The sequence below is a fragment of the Camelus ferus genome, chromosome 16 (assembly GCF_009834535.1).
Source record: "Camelus ferus isolate YT-003-E chromosome 16, BCGSAC_Cfer_1.0, whole genome shotgun sequence".
Classification (NCBI taxonomy): domain Eukaryota; kingdom Metazoa; phylum Chordata; class Mammalia; order Artiodactyla; family Camelidae; genus Camelus; species Camelus ferus.
In genome coordinates, this window is record NC_045711.1 from 36,421,617 (window position 1) to 36,448,930 (window position 27,314).

At 52.2% G+C, this 27,314-nt stretch overlaps 1 protein-coding gene across 3 annotated transcripts; it reads right to left on the reverse strand.

The window, feature by feature from the left end:
• MPP2 (membrane palmitoylated protein 2) lies at positions 1–27,314 on the reverse strand. 3 transcript variants are annotated; one of them, XM_014564315.2, is made up of 13 exons: positions 26,877–27,205; positions 24,545–24,608; positions 19,600–19,718; positions 7,617–7,769; positions 7,353–7,502; positions 6,773–7,000; positions 5,828–5,959; positions 5,613–5,718; positions 5,463–5,531; positions 5,074–5,235; positions 4,219–4,421; positions 3,727–3,855; positions 1–2,528 (listed from the first exon to the last, which is right to left on the reverse strand). In XM_014564315.2, exons 1-13 carry the CDS (start codon positions 27,048–27,050, stop codon positions 2,352–2,354), a joined length of 1,866 nt encoding a protein of 621 aa, XP_014419801.1. In that variant the 5' UTR covers positions 27,051–27,205; the 3' UTR covers positions 1–2,351. The 3 variants fall into 3 exon arrangements, with proteins under 3 accessions (XP_014419801.1, XP_032313204.1, XP_006174284.1); XM_006174222.3 differs by lacking the exon at positions 26,877–27,205 and adding an exon at positions 27,215–27,314 and having other exon boundaries at positions 1,992–2,528; XM_032457313.1 differs by lacking the exons at positions 24,545–24,608; positions 26,877–27,205 and adding an exon at positions 21,274–21,381.

Here is a 27,314-nt window from a genome sequence, read left to right on the forward strand (position 1 = left end):
TTCGCTTTCACGTTTAATCAAAGGAAAAGAAAACCAGTCAGAGAGAAGGCTCAAGATTGGATGGCTGAGGGAGGGGAGGAGGGAAGGACAGCTGGGCTGGGACTGGTTGTGGACAGAGGGGTAGGGAGGGTCTTCACTATCCTGAAGTCCCTCAATAGAAGCGTCCACAGTAGGGGGAGGGAGGATAGAGTCCCAGGGCTAACGCAGTAGGCACACACACCCGTTCCAACCCAGCCCTGGTCCCTGGAGTGGGGCTGAGGCAAAGGAGGTAGGATGCTGTTCAGAGAGGGATGGAGACAGGAAAGGAGGGGCCCAGCCCTGCCCCCCAGGCATCACCCAAGGTGGAAGTGCCAGGACAGCATCTGGAGATTCACACTGAAGGGCCAAGTGCCAACTCCCCAGTGAGGGGCCCAGCCTCCACTCCCATCAAAGAGGATAGTCTTCTAATCAGGGCGCTTTGGAGGTTAACCAAGGAGGAGGGCACAGCTGCCTCTACTCCCAGGTCTCCCAGGTGAGGCTCAGGGGATGGACAAAGGACATGATGGCCAGGATCAGGCCAGCAGGATACCCCATTTTCCTACCACTCCCAGTCCCCTTGGGCTGAGGCTGAGGGTAAAGCAAGGGAGAGCAGAACGGAGGATAAATTAGAAGAATCTTGACTAAAGGGAACAGGAGAGCATAAAGATGACTGCATAGTGGATGCAGAGCTATGCAAATGCAAATGAGATCCTTAATATAATAAATATATTTCTAACTTTGTAATAAATATTCTGTTTCTTCTCCCTCCCCTTCCCTAGGAAATGGGCACACAGTGGTTCAGGGGCCAGCGTGGGCTGACACTGCAGCGAAGACAGATTAGACACTCCAAAGAACTGGGGAGCACAAAGGCTGAGAGTGGGGGCACTGGGGGGAGGGTCCCCTACAAGGACAGGTTCACGCCGGGAAGGGTCACAGAGAAGGATGAGGGATGAGGTGCTGGGGGAAGTCGAGGACAGCATTCTTTTCTTAAAAGAGATTCTCCTATTTTACACAATTGCCCTCCCCAAGGACTGGGGGTTGGCATTGAGGGTCGGGGGACAACAGGAGGGTGGAAGGAAGACATCGGGGAGGGCCAAGCCTCTGGAATAAGGGTCTTATGAGAAATGGGGGCTGATAGGGGACCCAAAGAAGGGGCCCCCAAAAGTGACCTCCAAAGCAAAACAATCCTTTGCTTCCCCCTCCCAAGAGCCTGACACACACCAGTGGCAGGAACACAGACCAGGCATTGCAGCATGCGGAACCGTGAACTGCAGAGACTACAGTGTGGATGGCACCCCCTGGAGTTGTGTGAGGAGCCTGCTGGAGCACAAAAGGCCTTCTCCAAGCCCATGCCCCATGGCCCGGTCCTCACCTTTCCTCAGCCCCCCAGGCAGCCCTCATGTGAATGCACCATCTGGACCTGGCCAGAGAGACCAACATGGACAAGGACCACAGACAGGGAGCCCAGATCCATCCCCCACCACAGGCCACAGAGGGCGGGAGCTCTCCCATCAGAAGCTGCAGGCTCTCCGTCACAGGACTCAGCTTCCAACCCACCTGGCCTGGGCTGAGCATTCTCCCTGTGCCAGACTTGCCCTGCGGGGAACAGAGTTGGCCTGTGGGGGCACATTGGAGAAGTCTGTGGAGAGACTTCGGCAGTGAAAAGCTGTGGATGAAGGAAAGACAGGGCAGCATTGCTGGTGGGACCCAGCCCCGTTCTGAGGGGGCCGAGGTGGCACCACTCCCCGGCTGTTGCAACAGCTGGTGTTCTGGCTCCTCCAGCCTTCAGGATGGCACCAGGCTGGCACCACCAATCAGGCCTGCCTGGCTGCCAGGGACTTATGTGCTCCCCTGGCCACAGGGAACCAGCCTAAGGCCTGCTCTCAGGCCCAGGGGCGAGAGAGAAGTGGGAGGAGCCCAGGAATGGGGTGGGTGTGGCCAGTCCAGAGGAGAAAAAGTGGCTGGAGAGAGGTGGCGGCGGCAGTGGACCTACTGACCACATGGTCCCAAAGCAGCTTTTCTCTTCTCTGGACTGAGCACTAAGGAGTGACTCTGACACACTCCTGGGCACAGCTTGGTCCTCGGAGAGGGACATCTGGTGGCCAATGGACATCGGGGGTGGGCAGCACCTGGGCACACAGGTACCCCACGAACACCCACCTCCCTGGCAGTGAACGCCTCTGTGCTGAAGCCAGACTGAGGGCCATTACTCAGGGAGAGCCAGAGTGCCAGGGATGCGAGCTGAGGTTCAGGGCTGGGGTCACGGTTGGGAAGGGGATGGAGTTAGGGTTCTGGGTCACAGCCCAGAGGGGGCGAGGTCCAGGTGAACAGGCTCAGTACACCCAGCTGACGGGCACCCACTGGGGCTCCGTGCGCAGCTTCTCCATGGCGGCCTGGAGCTCACGGAAGGTCCTCTCCAGGTTGCTGTTGACCAGGCTGAGGTCGAAGTAGTGCCCGTAGCCCCTCTGGATACGGCTGCTCTCCTCCACTGTCCGTCTCAGGTCCGCCTCCTGCCAGCACAAGGGGCCCTCCCACCTGTCAGTGTCTCCCAGTCACCCCCAACATCAGGGGGTCCCATAGCCTGCCCCATCTAGCCCCCTCCTCAAAACCCAAAGTAACAGGCATAGACCCCCCTCCCTGCATGCCCCAGGGCAGCTCCCCTGGAACCAGACAGAATAGGAAGGAAGGAAAGAACTGCTAGGAAGTGCCCAGCATGGCACTAAACACTCTGCAACCCCCATAATCTTCACTGCAATGCGGTTAAACAGGACTAATCCCCATTCACAACAGAGAAAACTGAGCTATAAAGAGACCACACAGCTAGCCAATGACTGAACAAGGTGTGCCTGACCCAAAAGCCAGCACTCCCTCCAGTCTGACTAGGCCCCCTTACCTGGGCAGCCTGAGGCCAGGCCAGGTCTAGGGCCACCCACAAGGGCCCAAGGCAACCCCTACCCCAGACCCAGTCCCAGGCAGTGGAGCAGGGGTGGGAAGGGAATTTGAAAACTGACTTAAACAAGCTGAGGTGGGAGCTCTAGAACTGGTACAGCTGTGTCCCAGTGTCCCCAGTAAGCCTTGCTTGCAGCCAGGGGGACTTGCAGCAGTGGAGAGCCCAGCCCAGACCTCTCTGGGGCCTGAGCAGTGCTCAGCTGCAGTACCAGGCGTGGCCAGCAGAGGGACCCCTGAGTTCAGAACGCTGCAAACCCTACATTTGCTGGGGAAGGCCGCTCCATGAGGTCCCTGGGGAGAAGGCAGTGCCCTGGAGTAGTAACACCTGACTTGAATGCTCTCCTCCCTGCACTGTCTCCTCCCTGATGCTAACAGGTCCCTCCAGCCAGACTTCCAGCCTCTGGCTTCCCTCCCTTCAGCATTTCCCCGAGCTGTAAAACAGCCCACCTCTGCCCACAGATCTCCCACTGGTCCTGTGGGCTCCCCCTGGGTGGGCACTCTGTCCCTGCAGAGTGGACTCAGCAGGGGGCCTGGCAGAAGCTCCTGTCCCCAGACTAGCTGTGTCCCTGACCCTACACTTCACTCCCTCGTGCAGACCTCCATTTCCACACCTATGAAGTGGAAATCACAAATCCTACCTCACTGGTACCTTGGGTGGGCACCTCTCTCCTTCCCAGCACCACCCTCTCCTCTTCATCAGCTTTAGCAGGCCCCCTTGACAGCCACTGGACCCCACCACCACACCTCAGAGACTCTCACCGTGAGCTGCTTGGTAGATACCCCACTCTCCAGCGCCGCCCGGTTCATGGCCCGCAGAGTCTCAAAGTCAGGGGCCTCAATGAACACCACATAAGGGACAAACTCGGCTGTTCTCAGCACCTTCACTGCCTGCAGAAGAGGAGGGTGGGGAGTATATCTCCACATACATCGGGGGTGATGGGAGTGAGGATAGGTACCTGGGAATAGATGAGAATGTGGTACCTGGAGTCTGGGACATGAGTCCTGGGGATGAACGGTAGAACAGCTGGGAGGTGGCTGGGGATGGGGGGACTGGAGGGAACTAGAGAAGTAGGGGATCCAGGAGGCTGAGAAACAGGTTCTAGGTGGGCTGGGTCCCCAGCAGCAGTTGAGGGGTTATATGGGTGGGGTTGGGAGACAAGTGCCTGGAAATGTACAGGGAAATACTAGAGGCCAAGCAGAGTACCCAGAGAGGATGCTGAGCAGCCTGGGGAGGAACGGGCCAGGCAGTACCTGGGGGTTGACATCCAGCACACACACCCGGCCAGCAGTGACCACGCCCCGGATGGAGTCGATCCGTGTGCCATACAGGTTGCCCTCGTATTCACCATGTTCCAGGTACCGCCCAGCACGGATGTCGGCCTCCATCTCCGCACGGGACACAAAGCTATAACCCTGGCCTTCCCGTTCTGAGTCCTTGGGCCTCCGGGACGTGTCTGGGGGGAAGGAGGGGCCCAATGGGCACAGGCAGACCACACCACCTCAGACACACATGCATGAGCCTCATGCGTGCCAAGCAGCCCTACTGCCTTCCCACACACCTTGCCCTCACCCTCACCACTGGCACCCACAGACGTGAGAGGTCCATATTGAGAGGACCTTCAGAGATCACTGCTCCAACCCAATGCTCACAGATGGCAGGCTGAAGCCCAGAGAGGGCCATGTGCAGCCCAAAGCCACACAGCAAGGCCAAGTAGACCTGGCGTCAGCACTCGAGTTCCTGCCTCTAGGAGCCAGGAGCTTTCACACCCAGCTGGTTCTGTCACTAAGAAGCCCTGTCTTTCACAAGGTCACACACAGCTCATAGCCCTGTTTCACATGAGTTCCCAGCTGGGCTTTTAGCAAGTGAAACCTGAGAGAAGGAAAGGCAAAGCTAGCCCAGTCCATCTGCTTCATGGGACACCTCTTCCAGCCCTCCTCGGCCTGCGGTTCCGTAACCCACCCATAGAGGGCGCACACCCCACATCTCACACCCAAAGGTACCACAACCTAGGGCCCACAGATGCCCATTCAGTGGACTCAGCCCTGGCCCCTAGGGCAGCCCTGTGCTTTCTGACTCCCACTTGGCAGGGCCCAGCTCCCACTCACAGGGCACCGTGGTGCCGTAGCGATCCGGATCCCACATGATGAGTTTGTTCTTCAGGCTTCGCCGGCCCACACCCTGAGCCCCGATCAGCACCAGGGTTTTCCGGCGGAAGGGGGGCATACGGGCCACCTCCTCATAAATGAGCAATTCATGGCGGTCAAACTCTGGACACAGGAAGATGGCACTGCTCACCAGGTGGAGGAGAAGGGGTGGGGCTGGGTTCCCAGGGAGGCCAAGGATAAGAGCGCTGGGGCCAATGGTAGCAGGGAGAAACCAGGTAGGGCTTAGGGACAAGACAGGCAGCATCAGAACCAGGAGGTGCACAGGTCATTGGCAGGGGAGGGAAGAGGCATCAGGGGAGGACAAGGGGAAGAGGGACCCCAATACCCACCTGCATTCTTGGTGGTCAAATACATCATTCGCTTCTTTTTCTTTCCTGAAAGGCTGCCACATAGGGTCCCTGGCCATAAGGAGATGGGCGGGTGAGGCCAGGCAGGGCTGAGCCAGATCCCAGGTTGGGGGTCTGGTGGGAGAACCATACCTGAGGTGGGTGTCAGCTCCAGGTCCCGCTTGACAAAGGCTTTCCGCTTCTCCTCCAGCAGCTGGCTGGGGATGAGCCCAGCACTGCCCCCTTCTACGTGGCACGCCTGAAATACACATGGGGCAAAGATCTGCCTGAGTGAGGGAAGCCTCCCCGAGCCCTCACCTCCCCATCATACCATATCTAGAGAGACTGCGCAGTCGCCCAGGGCTCACCTGCCACCAGTTGGCGTCGTCCTGGTTTACAATCTGTAGCAAGTCCCCAGCACTGAAGTGCAGGCCGGCTTCCTTGCAGGGGATGAGGCTGTCTCGGGCAGGATCATAATCAAAGTGGCATTTCACAAATACCTGGGCCGGCGATTCCGTGAAGGGTCAAAGAAAGAAGCAGAGGAAGGCTGGAGGGGATAGTACCCTCTCCCATTGCTACCCTCACCCCCCACGGTAGGGGGTGGGAGTGTCACACAGTCCACCCTCTGCCCCTGCCCCTCATAAAGATTAAAGAGATCCTGGTACTGCCCATCTAAATGAGTGATTCCCACAGGTCCACCTGGCCCGCTCCCTGGTACTAGCCTCCCTTTGCACTGGGAACAAAAGACTCAGAGGGATAGGGGATCTGCTCAGGCCTGGGGCCCAGGCCTCACCCGCCGAAAATACAGGATCACCTGGTAAAGGACATGACCCTGGCACCTAATGCAAGATCCCTCTGTTTCCTCTACACCCTCTGCTGGGAGAGGGCTCTGGCAAAAAGACTGGAGAGCCAGTAGGAGAGGCGGGCAGAGCAGCCAGACCTCCACAATCCACCAACCAGGACGCAGCTGTATATGACACGTGGCAACAGACTCCGCCCCCGCACTTATAGACCGCTGCACAGGGTGCAGGCGCTCACTTGTACGCTCGCGTACGCCGAGCTTAGATGCGCGTATGCCCCTTGCACATGCGCACAAGGGCCCAAGACGATGGAAAACACGCGAGAGGGCGTTCACCTTACGCAGAGGCCAGTAGATGGCTGGGTCGGTGGGCCAGGTCCCGCCCCCATCTTGCTTTGACCACACTGGTTGGAGAGGAGGGGCTCTCACACCGAGGCCTGTGACCCTGGCCGCTGGGAGGCTCGGTCACCCCTAAGGCCTTGTGCTGAGTGAGGGGCTTGGTGGAGGGGCCCACCTGGCGGGGCAGATGCGGCTCCTGGTAGCTGGGCAGGATCTTGAGGATGACGCTGCCGCTGGCGCTGCGCAGGAGCTCCTGCAGGGCGCGGGGGTCGCTGCCCACCGGCTGCCCGTTCACCTCCTTGATGATGTCGCCCACATGTAGTAGGCCTTGCTGAGCCACCATGCCACCGTGCAGAATGCGTGCAATCACCAACTCACCGCCTTCCACGCGGAAAGTCACGCCCTGGGGGACGGAGGGCGGGTATGATGAGGCCCCAGCTGCTCCAAGTCAGAATCTTCAAATGGGTCTCTTAAGAGCCCCTCCATTCCTGTCCCCACCCTTCCACCCCCATCCTCACAGCGACCTTCTCTGCCATCCTCCGCCCAAATTCTTCACTTATAGTTGTACTACTGGCTGCAAAGTGGGCAGAATGGGGAGTCAGTGTCCACGGTCTCTAATGCGCATGCGCCCGCCCGACAGCGGGCAGGGATGATCCCACCTTCATCTTCGGCCTCTCCTAACCAGATTTGATCCCTGCTAGCTAGTCTCCATCCCGTCTCCCGATTCCACCTCTGGCGCTGCCCCACACCCTCACCAGATGCTCTCCAGCCGTCTTGCGGATGCCCACCATGCGCACCGCGTCGGGAGGCACGGGCTGGTTGCTGAACGTGGGGTCCAGGCCAGGGCTGGGGGGTGGTGTCTCATAGGTCTTTGAAGCCACAGAGTCGTGAGTCTCCAGGAGGGACTGAGGAGGTGGGGGTAAGAGGAGAGACCATGGGGCAGTGCCCTGAGGCCGCTTCCCATCCTAGCTCTAACTTCCTGCCTACCCCTCCCTCAGGAACCTGGGAGGGGACCAAACCTGGAAGTGGGGCTCCTGGAGGATGCGGGCCAGCTCGGCCGCGGTGCTGCTCTGCTCAGCCAGCTGTGCCAGGTCCCGAAGGATCTCCTGTACCAGCTCCAGGTTGTTGTCCCGCACAGCCTCCAGCTTCGTCTCCTCCAGCCGCTCATGGGCCTGGGGGTGGGGTTGGAACAGGTGAGGCCTGATGCTTCCCCAAAGGCCCTGCGGTACCAAACAGTGCCCCCCATCAGCTCCCAGGCATCTTCCCACCCTCAAATCCTGACCTGAGACCCCAGCCACAGCACTGCTCCAGGTAGCAGCTTCAGACCCTCCCTCACTCAGACACAAGCACATTCTCACATGTGCACACACACCTTGCTTTCTCCTTTCTCCCCAAAATGGTAATGGGAACCCAGTTTAGGGAAGAGAGAATCTAAATGATAAACCTTCATTCCCACCTCTTTGCCACAGAGGGCCAGTAAAATTATCAAACTGTCCCCAGCCCCAGGATCCTATAAGCATCTGAGTTCAAGGATGGCTTCTTCTACCCAGCATCTGGACTGGGTGGGATCTTGGACACCCTGTAGCCCAGGATGAGGAAGCCAGGGAGGTGGAGTAGCTTGCCCAAGGTCCCAGGGGCTCCAACTTGGGTCTCCAAGCCTTGAGCCTAGTGATTCCAGTGAGGAAGGGGACAAGAAATCAGTATATGGTACCAGGGGAGGGCCCTGCACCTACTTGTTGCTCTACTGACTCTGGGCTCCGTGACAAGTTTCTCTGAAAAGGGAAGAGGAAGCCTTCACCAGTGACCAGCCCAGCAGGGAGAATTATGTTAAATGGGTCGGGAAGAAAGGAGTCCCATATCAGGGATATACATGGAGACTTTTTTCCTTCTGAGTCATTTTAAAGATAGTTGCAGACACAAAGTACTTTGCCCAAAATACTTCAGCCTGCATCTCCTAAGAACAAACAGGAGATCTCCTGCATAAACTACAATACCATGATCACGTGCAAGAGATTCAACATTGACACCTTGATATAATGTTACCTAATAGACAGTCCATGTTCATGTTCACTATTGTCCCCAAAGTAGTCTCTATGGCTTTTATTTTTCTGATCCACACGCTAATCTAGATCACACGTTACATTTGGTTGTCAGAGCTTTCTATTCTCCTTTAATCTGGAACAGACCCCAGTAACTTTTAGTCTTTCAGGACATTTTTAAAGAGCCCAGGTCAGTCGTCTGTAGAGTGGCCCACAACTGGATTTATCTGATGTTTCCTCACGTTTAGACTCAGGTTAGTCATGGTGACAAGAGTTCTACCTGAGTGATCTTGTGATTTTCCTACACTTTCAGACCATGTGACTATTCTGTTCCCAATCATCCACTAATGGATTTAGTATCAATTTATGGTCTTTGCCTGAATCAGTGATTATATTGGGGATTGACAAATCATCATTATCTAACCCCATCACTCCTATATGTATTAGATGGCATTCTACTATAAGAAAGAGCTCTTTCTTTTTCCCTCCCACTCCTCCTCCCTCTCCCTCTCTCTGTATCATCCATCACTATGGATTTTTTTACTCAGTGTGTTCTAATCCATCATCATCACTATCCTCACTGGCTCAATTTATCCCAGATTTGTCTAGGGGAGCCCCAATCACACCTTTGACATGTTCTCATCAGTCCTTGAACACCTTCTTCTTCTACCACAAGCTTACCTGGTACTTTCCCTACCTTGTACTTTTCCAGAATCAGCAGTTTCTCCAAGGAACCCCATTTCCTTTTGGCGGGGAATGGTGTTTAGAAACCAAGATATGGGCACTCAGTGCTCATTGATTCCGGGGTGTTGTTTCTTTAGTAGACATTAGTCGGTACTGATAGTTCTGATTAAAATCAAACTCTACAAGATTTTCCTTATCTTCTCTCATTCCATATTTCTATCTCCCTTCTCCTTCGATGAGAACTTTTTCCCAAGAACATTAACGGATTTACTTATTTGTTCTGTCCTTCAATATTCAAAAAAGTTTCAGAATTGATAAACCACTACTACCTATCACACACCTACTGAGTAAAAAAATCAAGATTTATCTGCATTCTTTTCACCTCAGAGTAGTCTAAAAGAACTTATAGCATTAATAGAAATGTTCTATATCTGCACTAATATGATAGCCATTAACCACATATGACTAGTGAGAAATGTGACTAGAACAACTGAGGAACTGAATTTTACATTTTATGCCAGCATTTTAGTTTAAGCATTTTAATTTTAATTTAAGTAAAGTATTTAAATAAATACACACATGTGGCTAGTGGCTACTACATTAAACAGTGCAGCCTCAGTATATAACCCACTTAGGTATAGGTATGCAGTCAGAAAACTGTGAGCAAAGGTAACTTGAATTAATTCCTTTTTCATAGGAGTCTGCTAACAATTTGATATATGGATAGATTCACTTATCCACACTTAATTTCAGGATTTGCTTTTTTCATTCTTTTTAATTTGATCTTAATTTTTGAATATGAACAACATTTGCATGATTCAAATTTTAAATCTATATAAAAAGTAAACTCAAAGAAATCTCATTTCCATCCTCATTCCTTCTAACCCATTCACACCCATACTCTAGAGGTAATCATTTTCATTAGTTTCTGGTTTATTCTATCTGTTTCTTTTCACAAATATAAGTAAATATTTCCCTTTCTTACTTGCATAAAAGTGGAACATTATATACACTCTTGATACTTTGGGGGTTTTTGTTTGTTTATTTAATTGGTTTGGTTTGTTGTTTGGCTTTTTACTTAACAATATGCCCTGGAAATCACTCTCTGCTACTATGTAGAGATTTTCCTTTATTATTGTTATTTTTTAATCACTGCATTTGAGTGATTGTGTGACTGGAGTATCATGATTTATTCAATCAGTCTCCACGGGTATTTTGGTTGTTTCTGATATCTTACTATTGCAAACAAAGCTGCAGTGAATAACCTTGGCATAGCTGTTCTATATCTGTAAAGAGGATTTTTCACATCAATTCCTAGAAGTCTTACTGGGTCAAGCAGTAAATACTTTTGTGGTTTTGTTAGATATTGACAAACTCCCCTCCATGGGGTGTGTGCCAGTTTGCCCTCCCACCAGCATTGGATGAGAAGCTTTCTTAAAGCCTTGCTACCACAGTGTGTGATCAAACCTTTGAATGTCTGCCAATCACATGGATGAGAAATGATCTCAGTGGGGCTTAATTTACATTTTGCTTATTATGAGTGAGGCTGAGCATCTCTTCAAATGTTTAAAGGCCATCTGTGTATCTTTTTCTGTAAACTGTCTGTTCATGTCTTCTGCCAATTTTTCTATCAGATCTTCTTTTTTTCTTTTTCTCACTTTTTAAAACATTCTCTGTTAGGAAGATAAGCCCTTTATCTATGATATCTCTTGCAAATATTTTCCTTGTTTGTCATTTATCTTTTGACTCTGCTTATGGGCTTTGGGTTTGTTTTTTTTGTTTTGTTTTTTGTTTTGTTTTTTTTGTCAATGCAAAAAATATATATTTAAGTTGGTTTTAGCACCAAAATATTTCTTTTTATAGGGCTTTCTTTTTATTATTATAATTAACTTGCCTTGGTGTGTTCTCATTCCTGAATGTTTCCAAATACATTCCCCTTCCAACTGATTGTTGACTGACTAGAATTCCAAGGAAATGGATTTAATCATAATTATTTAAGCCTATTATTTTAAATAAATGTCCCGAGAAATCTTAAAATATATATATTTAATGTAGTTAAATTTATTAATATTTTAATCATCTGAATTTTGAGGCATAGTGTTTAAAAAAGGCTTTTCTTACACACTGATCTATGTTTTCTTCTAGGATGTGTATGGTTTATTTTTTCACATTTAGATCTCTAAGCTGTTTGGAAGTTAATTCTGATGTATGGTGTGAGGTATGGATCTACTTCAATATCTTTCCAAATGACTATCCAGGTGTCCCAATACCATTTAATAAAAATTTGTAAGAAGATGATTGCTAAATTTTCTTCATGTGATAATGGTAGTATGATTAGTTTTTTAAGAATTTTTCATCTTTTAGCTATACATATTGAAATACAGATTAAATTATGTCTGAGATTTGCTTCAAAATGATTCAGGAGAAAGGGAAGGAGGTAGAGGTATGGATACAACAAGATTGTTCATGAGTTGTTAAATGTTGAAGTGGGGCAGTGGATGATGGGGGTTCAGGAAACATTTTTTAAAATTTCCATCCCAGAAAGTTTTTCAAGCCTATGAAATGGGGAGATTTTAATAACATTTCACAAGGATTCTCTGAGGATTTGCTGAGATGGAGACAGTGCCTGGTACACAGCAGGTACTCAGTAAAGGCTAGCTCCTTATTCTGTCCCCTCTTCCCCAAACAGGCCAGGGAAACAGCCTCCTACATGGGGAGGCATATTGGCCCCACTGTAACTTAAATCATCCTCTGCTAGAGGGCAGCATTTCAGACAGACTCCAACAGCCTGGCTGAGCAAAGCATTCCTGCTGGGGAAACAGACAATCGAAGGAGAAAAGGTGCAGTACTCAGAGATCCCTTATGCCTTGATGACCCTCAGAAGCCAGAGGGCAGAGACATGCCCCAGAAGGTTCCACCAAACCCTAAATGATCTTCAGTCATTAAGTTCAGCACAGCCCACAGAGTGTCCCTGGCTCCATGTTACCAGTGTCCAGACAATGCTGAGAGCCCAGGGCCCCAGGAACTGTGTTTCAAGAATGAAGGAAGGCGCTCAGGCCTGCAACCATCTCACCATGGCGGCCCTGGCCAGGCTCTTAAAGGTTATCGGGAGCTAGCTCTGGCCCAGGTGATGTGAGCAGCATAGAAGTTGCCCATTTTAGCTTTAGCATCTTCTGCTCCATGGATGAGGAGGACATGTTTCTCTAGGAGCCCTCACCTCACCAAGCAGAAAGCCAGTGTGTCTCCCAAGCCTCCCATCTTTGACTTAACGACCCCTGGCTGATCCATTCCTCCTCCTGTGGCCGCCCCTGGATGTCTTTCCCACAGATACGGGAGCACCGCTCTCCATGCTCAACTTCATGGCCCAGAGGAAATTTTAAACGCTTGATCGCTCTAATACAAAAGAAACACTACAGCAGGCCGATCCAAACAGCTGATTAACCAATACTGAGAACACGCACCATGTATCACAATTTGCAACACACTTTTCTGGGACTTTGGAAACTCAGAATTACATTAATTATGTCCTTGGCTCGTGATATGTTCTCATCATTGGTTTGTGCATGGTTTCCTTTTAGTGAGTTGATATTAAGCTAGATACTTTTGTAATACTATAACAAGGACCTAAGAACCCACCACTTAAACCATAAATGAAGATCTTGACCACATCCTACATCTAATCACATGCCCTACCCACCTATCAACCCACCTCTCCCACTCAGAAACCACCATCTTGACTCCTTGTGTTCATCTCGCCCTGGCTTCTCATTTTACATATTTTTAGTGTACCTATATGTATTCAACATATTCTTAAAATAAATATTGTTTTTAGTTATTTTTAACCTTTTAAAAGAGAGAATTATGGGAGAGGTAGGTATATTTAGTTCAGTGGTAGAACGTGTGCTCAGCATGCATGAGGTCCTGGGTTCAATCACCAGTATCTCCATTAAAAAAAAAGAAAGGAAGAAAAAGTGAATTATGATACAATCCCTGGAGGACTTTTTTCACATAATTTTTTTTGCATATATATATATATATATATATATTTTTTTTTTTTTTTTTATTGAAGTATAGTCAGTTTACAATGTTGTATCAGTTTCTGGTATACAGCATAATGTTTCAGTCATACCCAGTTACTATTTTTCACTCACCAATGTTTGCTAAGATTCATTCTTATTTTTCATATTATTAAGTAAAAGCGATTAAGTAAAAACATACTTCACTGAATATTATTTTTCACTTATTGTTATTTTGCTAAGATTCATTCTTTTTTCCCATATCACATGAGTTCAGTTATTTTAATCGATGTATTATTTTCCATCATGTGACTACACCATATTTTGTTCATCTCCTTGAGAGGCATCTGGGACATTTCAGGCTTTTTTTCCATTGTGAATGGTGCTACTGTGAACATTCCGGTCTGCATCTCCTGGTGCTCATGTGAGAGTTTCTCCCAGGAGCAGAATTGCTGGGCTGTGGGGTATACGCATGTTTGATGGTAAAATAACACACTCAAAAGACATCATTCCACTTAAATGTCACGATGACACTGTGGCATTAATAGTATTAAGGCCATTTTTACATTATAGTATCCGAGGTTCAAATGGGTAAAATGAATTCCTTAACAGCACACGGCTCACCAGTGTAGGGTGAGGGACTCCAGCTGAAGTTTCCTGAGTGCCCCCGCAGCCGTGGTGTCACTATCTGGGCACCTCTTTTTAGAAAGCATGGTCTTGTACAGCACACATTGCAGTATCAGAGGCACGAGGCCGCACAACCAGGAGAGTGGTTTTGAATTTCAGGGGTAATCATTTGTTTAATTCTGCTCTGAAAAAAATCATCCTTAGCCTAGCAGGGGCCCAAGCTCATTATAGACCAGAAACTTGGGCCAGGTTCCCAGCTGGCTAATGGTAGAGCCAGCACTCCAACCCACATCTGCCAGCTCCCAGTCCAGAGCTGTACGCAGTCTGCAAAGGCAGAAATGCCATACAGCCATTTCTTCGAAAACCTTTTCCCTCTGCCTTCCCTCTCCAACCTCTCTGATCTTGGCAAGAGACAGAGAATTCTCATTTGAAGCCCAGGCTCATAATTAAATAGTTCAAAATCTGAAATAAGTCCAGGGAGTGGTGAGCCAGAAGGTGAAGAGACTCTTCAATCTGGGTTTGGCCACATGATTTGCTTTGGCCAATGGGACAATAGCAAACGTGATGCCAGCAGAGGCTTGGAGAATGCCTGGGACTGGGGACTTGTCTTCCATTGCCACTGAGACCACTATGGGAGACAACCTGGGCCACCCTCCTAGAGGATGAGAGACTACACCATCCAGGACCCTGTAGCCTTCCCCACTGAGACACCAGACGAGTAAGTGAGGCCATCCTAGACCACCCAGTCTCAACTGAGCAAGCCCAGGCCAGAGAAACCATTCAACCAAACTACAAAATCATGAGACATGAATCAGTTGTTTTAAGCCACTTTGATGTGGGGTGGTTTGTTACACAGCAAAAGCACTGGGCTCCCCACCACTGTAGCCTTTGCTTGTCATGTCCCCGGTCAGAGTCTCCCTCTTAGTGATCCTCCTGGCCCCTCATTCTTCTAAGGCCCTGCCTTGCTTTGCCAGCTCTCTCACCCCTGCCTCACCATAGGACTGGAGTCTGCCCTATGAACTCCAGTCCAGTGGCCAAGACTACACTAAAACAACTCTTTATGGTTTAAAAAGCACTTCCACACACATGACCTCCCCCTCTCCTGACCACGAATCTGAGAGATAGGCATCATTATCCCCATTTCTCAGAAGAAATGACTGAAGCTCAGAGAGGTTGTCAGACAAACTAAAATCACATAGCTGGCCAGTGACTCTTCTGGCTCCAAACCATGTGCTTTTTTTCTTCTTCATCTCACGTGGATTAGGTCTCCCGACTGGCAGATGCCCCGACTGGTAACAGTTTATCTAAATTTCTGAATGTCATCTGCCTTTGATTCCTCACCAAGGCCTTGCCGGTTGTGGGAACACCTGCTACTGGATGCATGTCTGCCCTCCCAGATGCCACCTGCCAGGGCTGCCACCTGCTGTCTGCAGCCCCCCTCTGAATTTCTGATCAGCCTGCCAGATTTGATTTCCTTCAGAGCCTGTAACTCTCTGGGTTTGTCGCCTCAGGCCCTGCTCCTCCCTGGTCCCAGATCTATCCAGCACAGCCCATCCCATCTGTCTGCTGCATCCCAGGGGAGGAGAGTCAAGCTCACATTATGAGGCAAGGGAAGGAAGTGAGCAGCTACCACACACAGTTCCAACTGGACTCCGCTCCTGGGGATTTTGGGGCCACCAAGTTTTTGTAGCTGGATCTTTGATCAAAGTACTTTGTCTATTAGATAAATGTATCTGTGTATACATAATCATTAAAATGGGAGAGAAGGAGTAAGAAGTAGGTCCCGTTGTCCAAAATAAGTCATGTAGTCAAGCCCAGATTGAAGAGGAGAGAGAGAAACAAAGTTGCATTGCGATGGGTCACACATACAGGGACGGGAATGATTTCTACTGAGCTCATGAAGGCCTTTATGGAGATTCACTTCCTGACTGTTGAAGGAGAGAAGTCACCGGGATCCCTTAGCCCATGAGCCTCTTACAGGGCTCTAGAACTAGTGCCTGACGCTTGGTGAGCATGCAATAGGTATCTGTTGAATAGATGATGGGTGACTGAATGACTGAGCGAATAACAGAACCATCCAGCCAGCAATCCCATCTTTGGAGAGCTGTCAAATGGGTCCGATGAGGCCACCAGAGAGGAATGTCACTGGGGGTGAGGAGATCGTGTTTTGGAGGGAGCCGACCAGAGGACCTCCTAACCCTGAGGTTCTGCATGCTGAGAGCTCCTCCCTATTTCACTGGCTGTCCCACTGTAGAAGCAATAGCTAGAGTGACTCAGAGATGATGTGGTTCAGTAAATCCAACTGTGAAATCAGCTTTGGAAGGCTACAGAAGTTGAGGTTCAAAATGGGCATATTCAGCAATTCCAGTACCAAGTGTCCACCCTGGATAAACTCTCCCACACGTGCAGAAGCAGATGGATACAAGGATGTTCACTGCAGCACCGTCCTTAATAGAGACAAATCAGCAACAAGGTACCTGTCTCCCAGTAGGGGAACAAGTAAATGAATACACTGGGCTCTATTCATATACTGGAAAATCACACAACAGTTCAAATGAATCTATATCTATACATATGTCAATAACTACATTAACTTCTATGAGCTAGAAATCGCCCAAACCTAAGCTGCTTACACTATCATTTCCATTATGTAAAGTTTAAATACACATATAACAGGGGCATATTGTTTACATCTGAATACATCTGTATTCAGGGGAACATCCAGGGGAATGGCATCGATCAGCTCAAGCCAGTGGTCACCTGTGGGCAGGGAAAGCACTGGAAATGAGGAAAAGAGGGGAGGCGTTAACTGTATTGTGCTTTTTATTTCTTAAAAAGAAAGAGCAAGAACGAAAGCAAAGCGGACAAGAAATCCTGGAGATGGACACTCAGAGGTCTGCCATGTGCTTTCCTACACTCTCCTGTATTCATTCATTCAACAAATATTCAGTGAACACCTACTGCATGGCAGGCACTGTTCTGAGCTCTGGGGACCCAGTAGTGAACCAAGCAGACATCCTGTCCTCAAGGAGTTCATGTTCTCTATGTCTGAAACATGCATATTTCCTTTTTAAATATAGGAATCCAATCCCTGACCACCAAATGAAAAGCAATCTGCCTTTCTCCAGTCTCCTCCAATCTGCTCAGTTTTCTCTTCCTCAGAACCTCCCACTATCGACCCACTCACACCTTTCATCTTCCATCTTTTTTTCCTTTTTCCTTTTTATTTTTTAATCAGTCCTTTTTTGAAAAGGAAGCGGTAATTAGGTTTTTGTTTATTTTATTTATTTATTTTAATGGAGGTATTGGGGATTGAACCCAGGAACCTAAGCATGCTCTCTACCACTGAGCTATACCCTCTCCTCCTCATCTTTCATCGTTAACAAGCTCTCTCGGTCTTAAGCCATTCCATAGATAAAAACATGACCAAGCTGTGTCCCTGGGACACAGGATCCTCTGTAGCAGTGGGGCCTGGTCCCCTTCCACTCCCCATGCCAGGGAGGGCCACAGCTGTCCTGTGACAGAGTCCCCACCTTCACCCTGCAGAAGACCCACTGCCTGGCTGTACCACCCACCCCCTCCTCCCCATCGCTGTCATTGCTGACTTCCTGGTCACCCCCCCGCCACCATTCACTGTAGACCCGGCGACTGCCTCAGTCTTCTCCCCACCCCAGCACCAGTGTGGACACCCTATCCCACACCCAAGCCTTCTATCCCTAGACTTCTTCAACATCGATGACCTCCCTGTCCACTGCAGCCACACTCTAGATTGTCATGTCACCCCCCAGGACTGTCCTCCTTCGATGTCTTTCAGTTCCCATCTCCCTCTCTGACCTGGGCCACTTTCTCTTCCAGCTCTATACTCTCTCCCCAAACACTGTGACCCCAGAGAGCCTCCAGGCCTTCACCTCCATTTCCCCCCTGCCCCTCTGTCTCCTCCTGGCCACTCTCCCCTCCCCTCCCAGCCTGGGCTCCAGAGGTGATGCTCTGAGCCACTCTCACCTGTCCCTGCATATCAGCCTTCCATAGCCCCCATCTAGTGCAAGCCCTGGACCAAAGCCACCCTCTGTTCCTCTGGACTGAGTCACCCCCACTCTGGGGAATCAGGCACCTGCTGCAGATGGTCCGGGTCCCTCTCAATCCTGCTCCCTGGCTTTGGTGGGTTCTCTCTCCTCTTCAATGATTAGTTGAAACTTCACTTCCCAATCTCACTTCCCACCCTTGCCCCACTCAACTCCTGATCCCTAATTCCCAGCAGAAGACTGCCCACCTCCCCTGAGAAATCTGAGCAATCAGCATAGTTCCCTGAAACTCCCAGCCTTGCCTCCAACACACGTCCATTCTTACCTCCTCTCCTCCCCCTCAGCGGACAGGTCACCCCCTCCCCTCATCCATCCTCATGCATCCTTGTCTCAACTGAAGGGGGCAACAGCCTCATACTTCCCCTCTGCAGAATCCCAGGTGCCTTGCTACCCCCAACCCTCATCTTCCATACCCAAAGACCAAGGACTGCCAATTTACTTCCTAAATATTTCTTTTATCCTCCCCTCCCTCAAGTCCTGTTACCAGAGGTCCAGTTCAGGGCCATCCCCGATGGTGGTATCTCCAACTCCAGCCATGATCCGCTAACCATCTTCCATGCCGCTGCCAGAGGGATGCTCTCCAAACAATCCATGTGCCATCATCCCACTGCTGCTTAAACCCCACGAAAGGCTCCATGTTGCTCACAGGACATCACAGGATAATGCCCAAGCCCCAGGCACAGTCCCCAGTGCCCTTCACTGGCTGCCAACATCTCCACAGCTCACACTCCTGTCTCACACCTGAAGCTCCAGCCTCACACCAACACTTACAGCCCCTGTATACTTCTGGCTCTTTCTCTCACCTCTGTTTCTGCTCAGGCTCTTCCTCTGGCCCAGAATGCCTTCCCCCTCTTCCTCTTTCTTCAAGATTCAGCTCAAGTGGTCCTTCCTCCAGGAAGTTTTCCCTGTGCACCCTGGGCTGGGTAAGACATCTGTCTTTTACACTGGCAAAACGCCTAGTGAGTCTGCCTCTGTCACTGCCGTTACCAAATTGTTTTTTTGGTTTTTTGTTGTTGTTTTTGGTGGGGGGGGGGGTCAGGTTTATTTACTTTTTTTTAATGGAGGTACTTGGGGATTGAACCCAGGACCTCGTGCATGCTAGGCACGTACTCTACCACTGAGCTATACCCTCCTCTCCACCAATTTGTTTTATAACTTTCTCTTTTAGTGAGTCTCCTCTCCCTGACCTGAGATGTGGCAGGTGACTTTAAAAAGACTTTTACACAAATGCCCAAAAAGCAGAAAGATAAGCAGGATGGACTCTGGAAATTCCAAAACACAGGTGTGCTTAGCCCCAACCAATCATACCTTCTATAAGCTAGCAGTCACCAAACGCCCATCCACATAGGCATGTCCACACGCTCACCAGCCAGGCATGAGGGCCCCCCTACCTGCAGTGGCTCAGATTCATCACCTGGGCATGGATGTGCATGCATACCCCTTTTCAGGGGTCTCCGATACCACATGCCCCATGTCTAGGGCCCCCTGTGACTAACATCCTACCCCTCATGATGCCTCTCATGCACCTGGGCATGCCTCCCTGGAGCACCATACCTTGGCCAGAGATCTCACTATGGGACTTTCCATAATGCCTCGAAGGAAGATCAAGTCCAGTTCTGCTGCCCCCGTGGCACTGGGGAGGGATCCCAGGTTGTCCAGGACTTGCTGCATGGCTGGAGGGAAGGAGCAGGCAGTGAGACACGTGGGTGCCAGCTGAGCACAGGAGACCAAAACACACCAGGACAACCCTGCCCTTCCTACCAAACACCCCACAGACGACAGCCCCTCCCCAGCAGCACAGCATGAGCACTCCAGGCTCTTGAATCCCCATGGAAGGGGCCCTAGTTGGGGAGGAGCAATTTCCTTGGCCTGCTCTTAGGCCCTAGGTAATGCCAGCCTGGGCAGGAGGGAGGCTCCCGGAGGCAGGAAGTGGAGGTGGGGGGAGAGGAGAAAGGGAAGTAGTGTCAGGTTCCAGGTTCTGTCCTAAACCAGAGAACCTCAGGCTCCTCATTCAACCTGGGGCTAAGCCCCAGGACTCCACCACCTGCACCTGGAGGGCTCAGGGATGAGAGAGACGGTGCTTGGCGCATGTCCCTGAGTGCAGACCTGGAGTCAAGTAGGAAGCCATGCAGGAGGCCAGGGTTTATGCAGCATCCGGTACCAGATGTGCCACTAATCTCAGTGTGAGTTTGCACAAGTCACTGTCCCTCACAGGCCTCAGACTTGCCTTCCTGTAAAATGGGTGGACTGGACTGGACGGTATCTCCAGACCCTTCACCTCTGACAGACAATGATTGAGAAATGAATACAGATCATAGAAAGTCAAGGCTGAGTTCCAGGACACTGGCAGGAGCTGGGGGAACTGGCACCCTGGGGCCTGGGATGGCTGTGGGCACCCAAGGGCAGAGGTCCGACCAAGTCATCCCAGGGATCAGCAAACCCTCAGCCTTGGATGAGCCATAAGCTTGGGTATGAAAACACCTGAATTTGGGCCATTGCTGAGATCTGAGGTGGGGGCTGTTTCACCCAGAGCAGAGGTGGGAGGTCCCAGCTGTGGTAGGTTCTGGGGGAAGTAAGGGAGAAGCAGAGTGTGTCCAGCTGGGGGCAGAGATGGGCAGAGGGTATCATTACTCTGCCACCCTGCCACCCATGCTTACATCTGCATAACAGCATACAAACGGGGAGGAGGAGGGGTGGATACAGCCCCTAGTGCCTCTCACTAATCTTGGCAGTGCCCTCTTCTTCCAGGAAGGAATGGGGATGGGGAGGAGGAGGCACTCGAACCAGCTGGCAAACACCGTTCAGGGACTCCTGGCCTCCCATCCTCTTCCTCCTCATCCTCCCCACCTTCTCCAGAAGATCCAAGCCTGCTCTCCAGACCCCTCCAGCTCAGGCCTGGGCTTGGCATTGGTCAGAGACCTGCAAGACCCTTAGTGGACTCAGAAATAGGCCAGGGCAGGGACTCTTCCCTGCTCTGCCAGGGTCCCCTGGGATCCACCCTCCCTAGTCATCCTCACCTACAGATTCCCCAGCCTGCCAGCCATGAGGAGCGCTGAGCCAGCGCAGCTGGTACCCTCAGCCCAAGCGAGCACTCCGGGGGGCCGTGACCCTAGACCCTTAGGCTCCCAGGGGCCCGCTCCTAGGGCACTCCCTCCAGATGCCCCAAACCCCGAAGGCCAGCTTACCCGCACCCCCCAGCCCCAGCCTCTCCGTCCTGCCTTTACCTACCTTCCCTTCGAAGCTCAGTTTCCTCAGAGGAGCCCAGGGATATACCCTCCAAGGAGGCCCCGCTGCCTGGGCTGCTCGCCATGACTGCCCCCCACCCGGCCAGGGGCTCCCAGAGTAGCTTCCACGCCGCTACCGCCTTCCCAGCCAGAGGCGGGCAGCGCTGGAGGAGGCGGGACTCGTGGAGCGCCCTCTGCAGGAACAGCCAATAGCAAGGCTCAGTCGCCCTGACCACCTTGCTGATTGGCCAAAACCCCGAATGGAGCCAACAGGGAGGGGGCGGTAAGAGGGCTGGGGAGGGGGCGGTGGGAGAATCCCCGTCCCACGGGAGGCCAGATCCCCCCGTTTTAGTACCTACCAGTGGGAGTGGGGAAGAAGGCGGCTGAGGGAAGGTTTGCAGGGGCAGAGGGGTGGGGGCTTAAGCGCGCAGCCCCTCCAGGACTGGGGAGATGCTCAAAGAGCCTCCTCTCCCAGCCCACCTGTGGGAAACCCAGGTGGGTGGGGACTTGACCCCATCTTGTTCCTGCCCCCTCTTCTGGAAGTCCCTCCTCTATTACACCTCATGCCACGTCCTTTTCTTGCCCTCAGACCTCTCCTCTCAGCCCCCTCTCCAGGACCAGTTTCCTTTACAATGACCCCCTCAGGATCAAAGGAAGCCCCCAAGAATGACTCTCAGTCCTTTGCCAGGAAGCAGTGGCGCCACTTTGGCACAAGGCAAACACCTCAAGCCCCAGCTACCAGCCATGAGGGGGTGGCGGGGAGGAGGGGAAGGGGTTAGCGCCACTGTGGGCAGGGAAGGGCACCCCAAGCCCTCTGACTTCACATCTCAGCAGCAGCCTCTCCGTCCCCCATCTCCCTTGGAGAAGGGGGTGATGCCTGCTGGCAAATCAGGCCTCTTGAGATTGGGGCAGGGCAAAGGTGAGGGCATATTCACCAACAGAGACTAGAGTGGGCAGGAGGGGAGGACTTGAAAGTTACCCCAGCCCAGAGCCACCATTCCTCTGAGACCCTGTACCCCTGAGGCCACCACTAGGCGCTGCATCTGCCACCAGACAGCTATTCCCTGAGGAGTGGCACCAGGTCACAGCACACCCCTGGTTGCCATGGCAGCAGGCAGGCTTACACACTAGGACATTAACTCAGACATTTAAAGGGACAGCTCCACCTGAAAGAGAGGGCAGGGCTGCAGGGCTGGAGTCTGGGGGCAAGTTCTCTAAACTCTCAGCCCACACCACACACTTATCTCCAGACCATCCTAAACCCTCAGGAAAAGGAACCCTCCACCTTACTAGATACAGAGTTGAGGGTCTCTCTCCAAGAGGAATACACCCACACTATCTCCCTCCCTCCATAATGATCATGGCCATATTGACCTATGGCTAAGGGTGGAAGGACCCTGCTAGCTTCACTCCGAAGAGCCCAAGGCAGGGATTCTGGAAGGGAGAAGGGAAAGGTGGCCAGACCTGACCTCAGAGGCAGAGACGCAGCTGTTTCTCTACCAGGCCTGTGGGAAGTGTAATGACCACCAAATGAGAAGGGGCAGAGCCCAGAATTAGATTTTTGAGGCCAAGAGCCAGTCCAGCCCTGGGGCAGGCACAGAGGGCCACTTGAAAGAAAGACAAGACTTCAAGCCTTTGAGCCTCACATCACCTCTTTACTGAAGAGGAAACGCAGGCTCCAAGAGGTTAAGCAGCTTGCTCCTGTCCTTCTTCCTTTGGATATGAGAAGGCAGAGCAGCACTGCACCCAGAGTAGCTGCTGCCCCAGGAGTCCTCAGAGGAAGCAGACCCCCCACACACACCCCTGGGCTCCAATCCCTCCCATGTCCCCTACCCCACCCCACCCCACCCAGGCCCATCGAGTGGCCTGCAGCAGGGAAGCCAAATTGCTGGGCCTTCTCCCTCTGCACCCCTGCCAGGCACTATTAATGGGTTTACTGGGCAGCCCCAGATTGAAAGGCCTTTAATCACAGGCTCAGGGATGGGCTTAATTAACCCCTAAGCAGCTTACAGAGGGGCTCAGGCAGGCTGGAGCAGGGGATGGGGACTGAGCCCTCCAAGGCTATAGAAGCCAGGGGCATAGGTACAATCCCTCCACTGCATGGGGAAGAGGCCTCTCCTGGGGACAAGGGTGTCACGCTCACAGCAGCCTTCACTCTCCTGGTTCAGTTTCTCAGAGGGGAGGAACAGGGGAGTCAATCTAACCAAATTAGGAGGCGCCCTGGCAGGGGAAAATTCAGATAAATCAGAGCAAAACCAGAGCAGTTTGCAGTTGTTAGGGTCTTTAGAGAGTGTCTAGCACGGGGCACTTCTCCTGGTGGGTCCCTGGATGCATTTAAGGGGGTCCCTGCATTCCTGGAGTAGAATGCAGATTTTGTGTATAGAAGAATTTGTCTATGATGAGGGCCCTTGGCTTTCATCAGATTCTCAAAGGGATCCAGGAATAATACAAGTTCAAAACCCTGGTCTTGTCCCATCACCTCATCTTACAGATGAGGAAACCTAGGTCCTAAAAGGGAAGTCACTGATTCAAGGTCACAGGTTAAGGAGGTAACAACAACTTGGCAGCACAGCATAATAACTGTGGATGTTCCTAACAGTAACGGGCTGTCCCTGTCATAGCCTTAGAGTTTCACATCAACCTCTTTACAGAAGAAGAGCCAAAGGCTCCAAGAATTTAAGCAGCTTGGTCCTGAGGCTTCCTAGTTTGTCTGGGTGACAGAAAAGCCCTAAAACTCCCTTGCCCTAAAACCTCTTACAGAACCAACTCAAGGCTTCCAGACCTAGCATCTTCCACACACAGCTTCCTGTGCCCCAGCACACACACACCCATCTCAGCACGTGCCGGTCCACCGCACCTATCTGGTGGGCACTGCCCTGTGGACTTCTCAGACCCAGGCTGTGCTGCTGCAGTCCCTCTGCCCCCAAACCATCCTCCAAAGCCCAGCTCCTAGAGACCACTTCTCTAACCAGCCTGGTTCCTTGCCATTGCCCTCCAGCAATAGCGCAGACCATCTCCAGAACATGCATCCCCTGCCTTCCGTGGAGGTGAGTTGTGCTGTGTCTCCAGCCCCACCCTGGGGCAGGTGCAGCAGGGCGATAGAAGCTGCCTGAGGAATGGCTGAGCACCTGGGTGGAGCAGCTGGGGGTTGGGGGGAGGTAGTTTGTTCTTACTGGGAGCTGTGGGAGTGCCTAACTGCTGCTCCCCACCCTTAAGTCCATGCCTGGCACCCTCTGAACTACTGATAGAAACTGACATCTTCACCCGCTTCTTACCAGTCTCAGAGTTGGTGGCAGCAACCGGCATGGTGAGGTCAGCAAGGGCTCTGAAATGGCTCTCCTGGAGGAGAGGAGAGAGAAGGTTGAGGAGGCACAAAGGCAAAGCAATGGGGAAGGAATTAAGAAGGGCCTCCCCCTCCGGATCAGCCAACATGGTAGTGGAGAGGGCATTGCCCTGATATTAAATAATTCCAGAGTCCTGGGAGTCAGGAAGAGTAGATATCACATTCCCCTTTCTCCAAAGAGGAGGAGACAGAGGATCAGAGAGGTTAGTTAATTTGTCCAAGGTCACAAAGCTAATTTAAAAAGCTGCAACGAAAACTCAGGTTTTATGACTCCATAAAAAATGTTTCTGCCTACTATCTGGCTTTGTTTGTTTGTTTGTTTTTGAGAGAGAGGTTGGGAAAAGTCCAGAATTTGAGCCAAAAGCAGGAAAGATGGGTGTTCCCAGATTTTAAGCTCCATGGGCCCTGAGGTCAAGAATCACATCTGTTTTACTTTGCCTCTGGATCCTAGACCTAGCACAGTATAGGCACTCCACAGACATCTGTGCATCTGTCTGACAGAAGGGATGTCATACCTCCCCAAGGCCTCTCTTGCTTCCTTTCTCCCCTGCCTCTTCTTAGCCCAGAGTCTGGACAAGGAGAGCAGGGGACTCCGGGCAGAAGCAGCCATGGTGTTTACAACCTCAGTTCCCATCGCAGGGCATCCCCAAGCTGGGGTTGGCTCCCCAATTCTCCAGGGGAGGGTGCAGGGGGGTAACGCACCACCCTTTCTCCCTTTGCCTTCCTGGGCCTGTGCTGCTGGAGAAAACCCTAATTCCCAGTTGCTATGACAACAGGAGGCTGTGGCTCACAGCAGGGGTGGGGGAGTAGAGGGAAGTAGCTGGCAGTGCCCAGTTTAGGACTGAACGTTACTGGGCCCTGTGGGTGGAGGAGCCACAACATCACCTTCCCCCTCAAAATGTCCCTAGAGGGACCACTACCTGATTTTAATAAAATTCTCTCTACTCCCGTCACCCTCCCAGGCCTGAGCTGGTCATCCCAGTTCAGGTAGCAGAAATTACAAAGGTGGAAGGATGGCTCCCCTTCCTCCTGGAGCTGCCTCTGAGCACAAGGGAGAAATGAGCTTTCAGGGAGAGGAAGGGCACCCCCTGTTAGGCTAGCACTCAGGCTGGGAGCAATACTCAGGATCCACTGTGCCAGCCAGTGCCCCCGGCGCCAACCCCTGCTGTCCCTATTCCTAGAGAGCTTCAAGGAGGGATCCCTTCCTTCCCCTTCCCAGGTCCCGGCGACCTGGAACCTGGAGCCCTCTCCTGGCTGGCGCTGCTCTCCCGGACAGTTACTGGCAAAGAGGACTCCAGACGTCCTCCTTCCTCAAGGGAGGAAGTGGGAAAAGGCAGGGAGGATCTTGTCCCCAGAAGTCGTGCCCAGCCTGCTTGGATTTTCTCCCTGGGGAGTGGGTTCCGACGGCATCGGCTAGCTCTGCCCCACCCCCACCCAAGCCTCCGAGAGGGCGGGGCCCGGCTGTGCCCACAGGAGAACAGCAGTACCAGGCAAGCCAGCTTGGCTCCGGGCCAAGGTCCGGAGCTCAGGCATCTGGAAACCCGTAACTCGGCTTCTAAAAGCCTGGACCCGGGTGCTCTCTCACCACTACCTCCAGGCTATCCTCATTCCCTAGGGTCAGTAGACCATGAGGACCCACCGGGAAAGGGGGAGGTTTCCTCCAAGCTCCGTCAATACATGTACAAAGAGATGCAGAGGAGAAAGGTCTGTCAAAGGCGCTTTGAAGACCGACAGGCCGTGGGAAGGGGTAGACAGATTGAGAGATGGGGGTCTAGTGGCCGGGCGGACTTGCACGCACAGACAATCAGATCGCCCCCGCCCCAAAAGCCCAGCATTAACACGCTGGGCGCTAGGACCTGGGAGGAGGGGGGTGTGTTGCGAGCCATCAAAGAAGGCTCTTTGCGTGCGCGCCCGCCGGAGACCAGGGGATGAGGTCACTGAATAACTGCACCCCCCACCCCGCCTCCGCCCCCGACCCTATCCCCACTCTCTCCTCTCTTAGTTGACCTAACTTTCTGACCCTGGCTCCCCGCTCCTAGTACCGATCCCTTCCCAGGTCTCCAGACACCTATCCCTAGCCCCCGACCCCGACCCGCCCCCTCTACAGCCTGGGAGGAGGAAGGAGCAGCTCATTCCCTTCCCAGGACCCCCTCCCAGGAAAGACTGAGGCTTTGGCCTCCCAAGGTGGCCGGGGAGTCACGGGGACCCACACAACCTCTGTCTTGCGCCCCAACTCCCGGAAGAGCTAACAGCGCGGTTCTTACGTAATGCCTGGCTCCGAAGTCCCCAGAATCCGCACAGACCCTGGAGAGGCCGCTCGGATACCAGGGCCCCGCACAGCTCACCAGCTCTGTGCCTGATGTCACTTTGGAGCTCTCACCGCGGGGGCGGGGACCGGCGTCAATGGGCAGCAATGTTTGGTCTCTCTCAAGGAGCATCGGAGAAAGGGGGGTGGGTGCGGGAGGTGAAGAGCGAGGTGACGGGCCAGAGGGAACAGGCTAGGGGAGATGGAAGGCAGAAAAAGGACGCCAAGTACGGTGCCTGGACGAAGAGGAGAAAGGGCCCTGGGGTGGGTGCGGCCCGATGGCCGGGGGACGCCTACCTGAGCCCCGGGAGGCCCCTGGTTCGGTGTGGCTCCAGCGCAGCCCGGCGCTCCGCGTTTATTGCTTGTCAATCGCTATCCCGGCTCTTAAAGGGGCAAG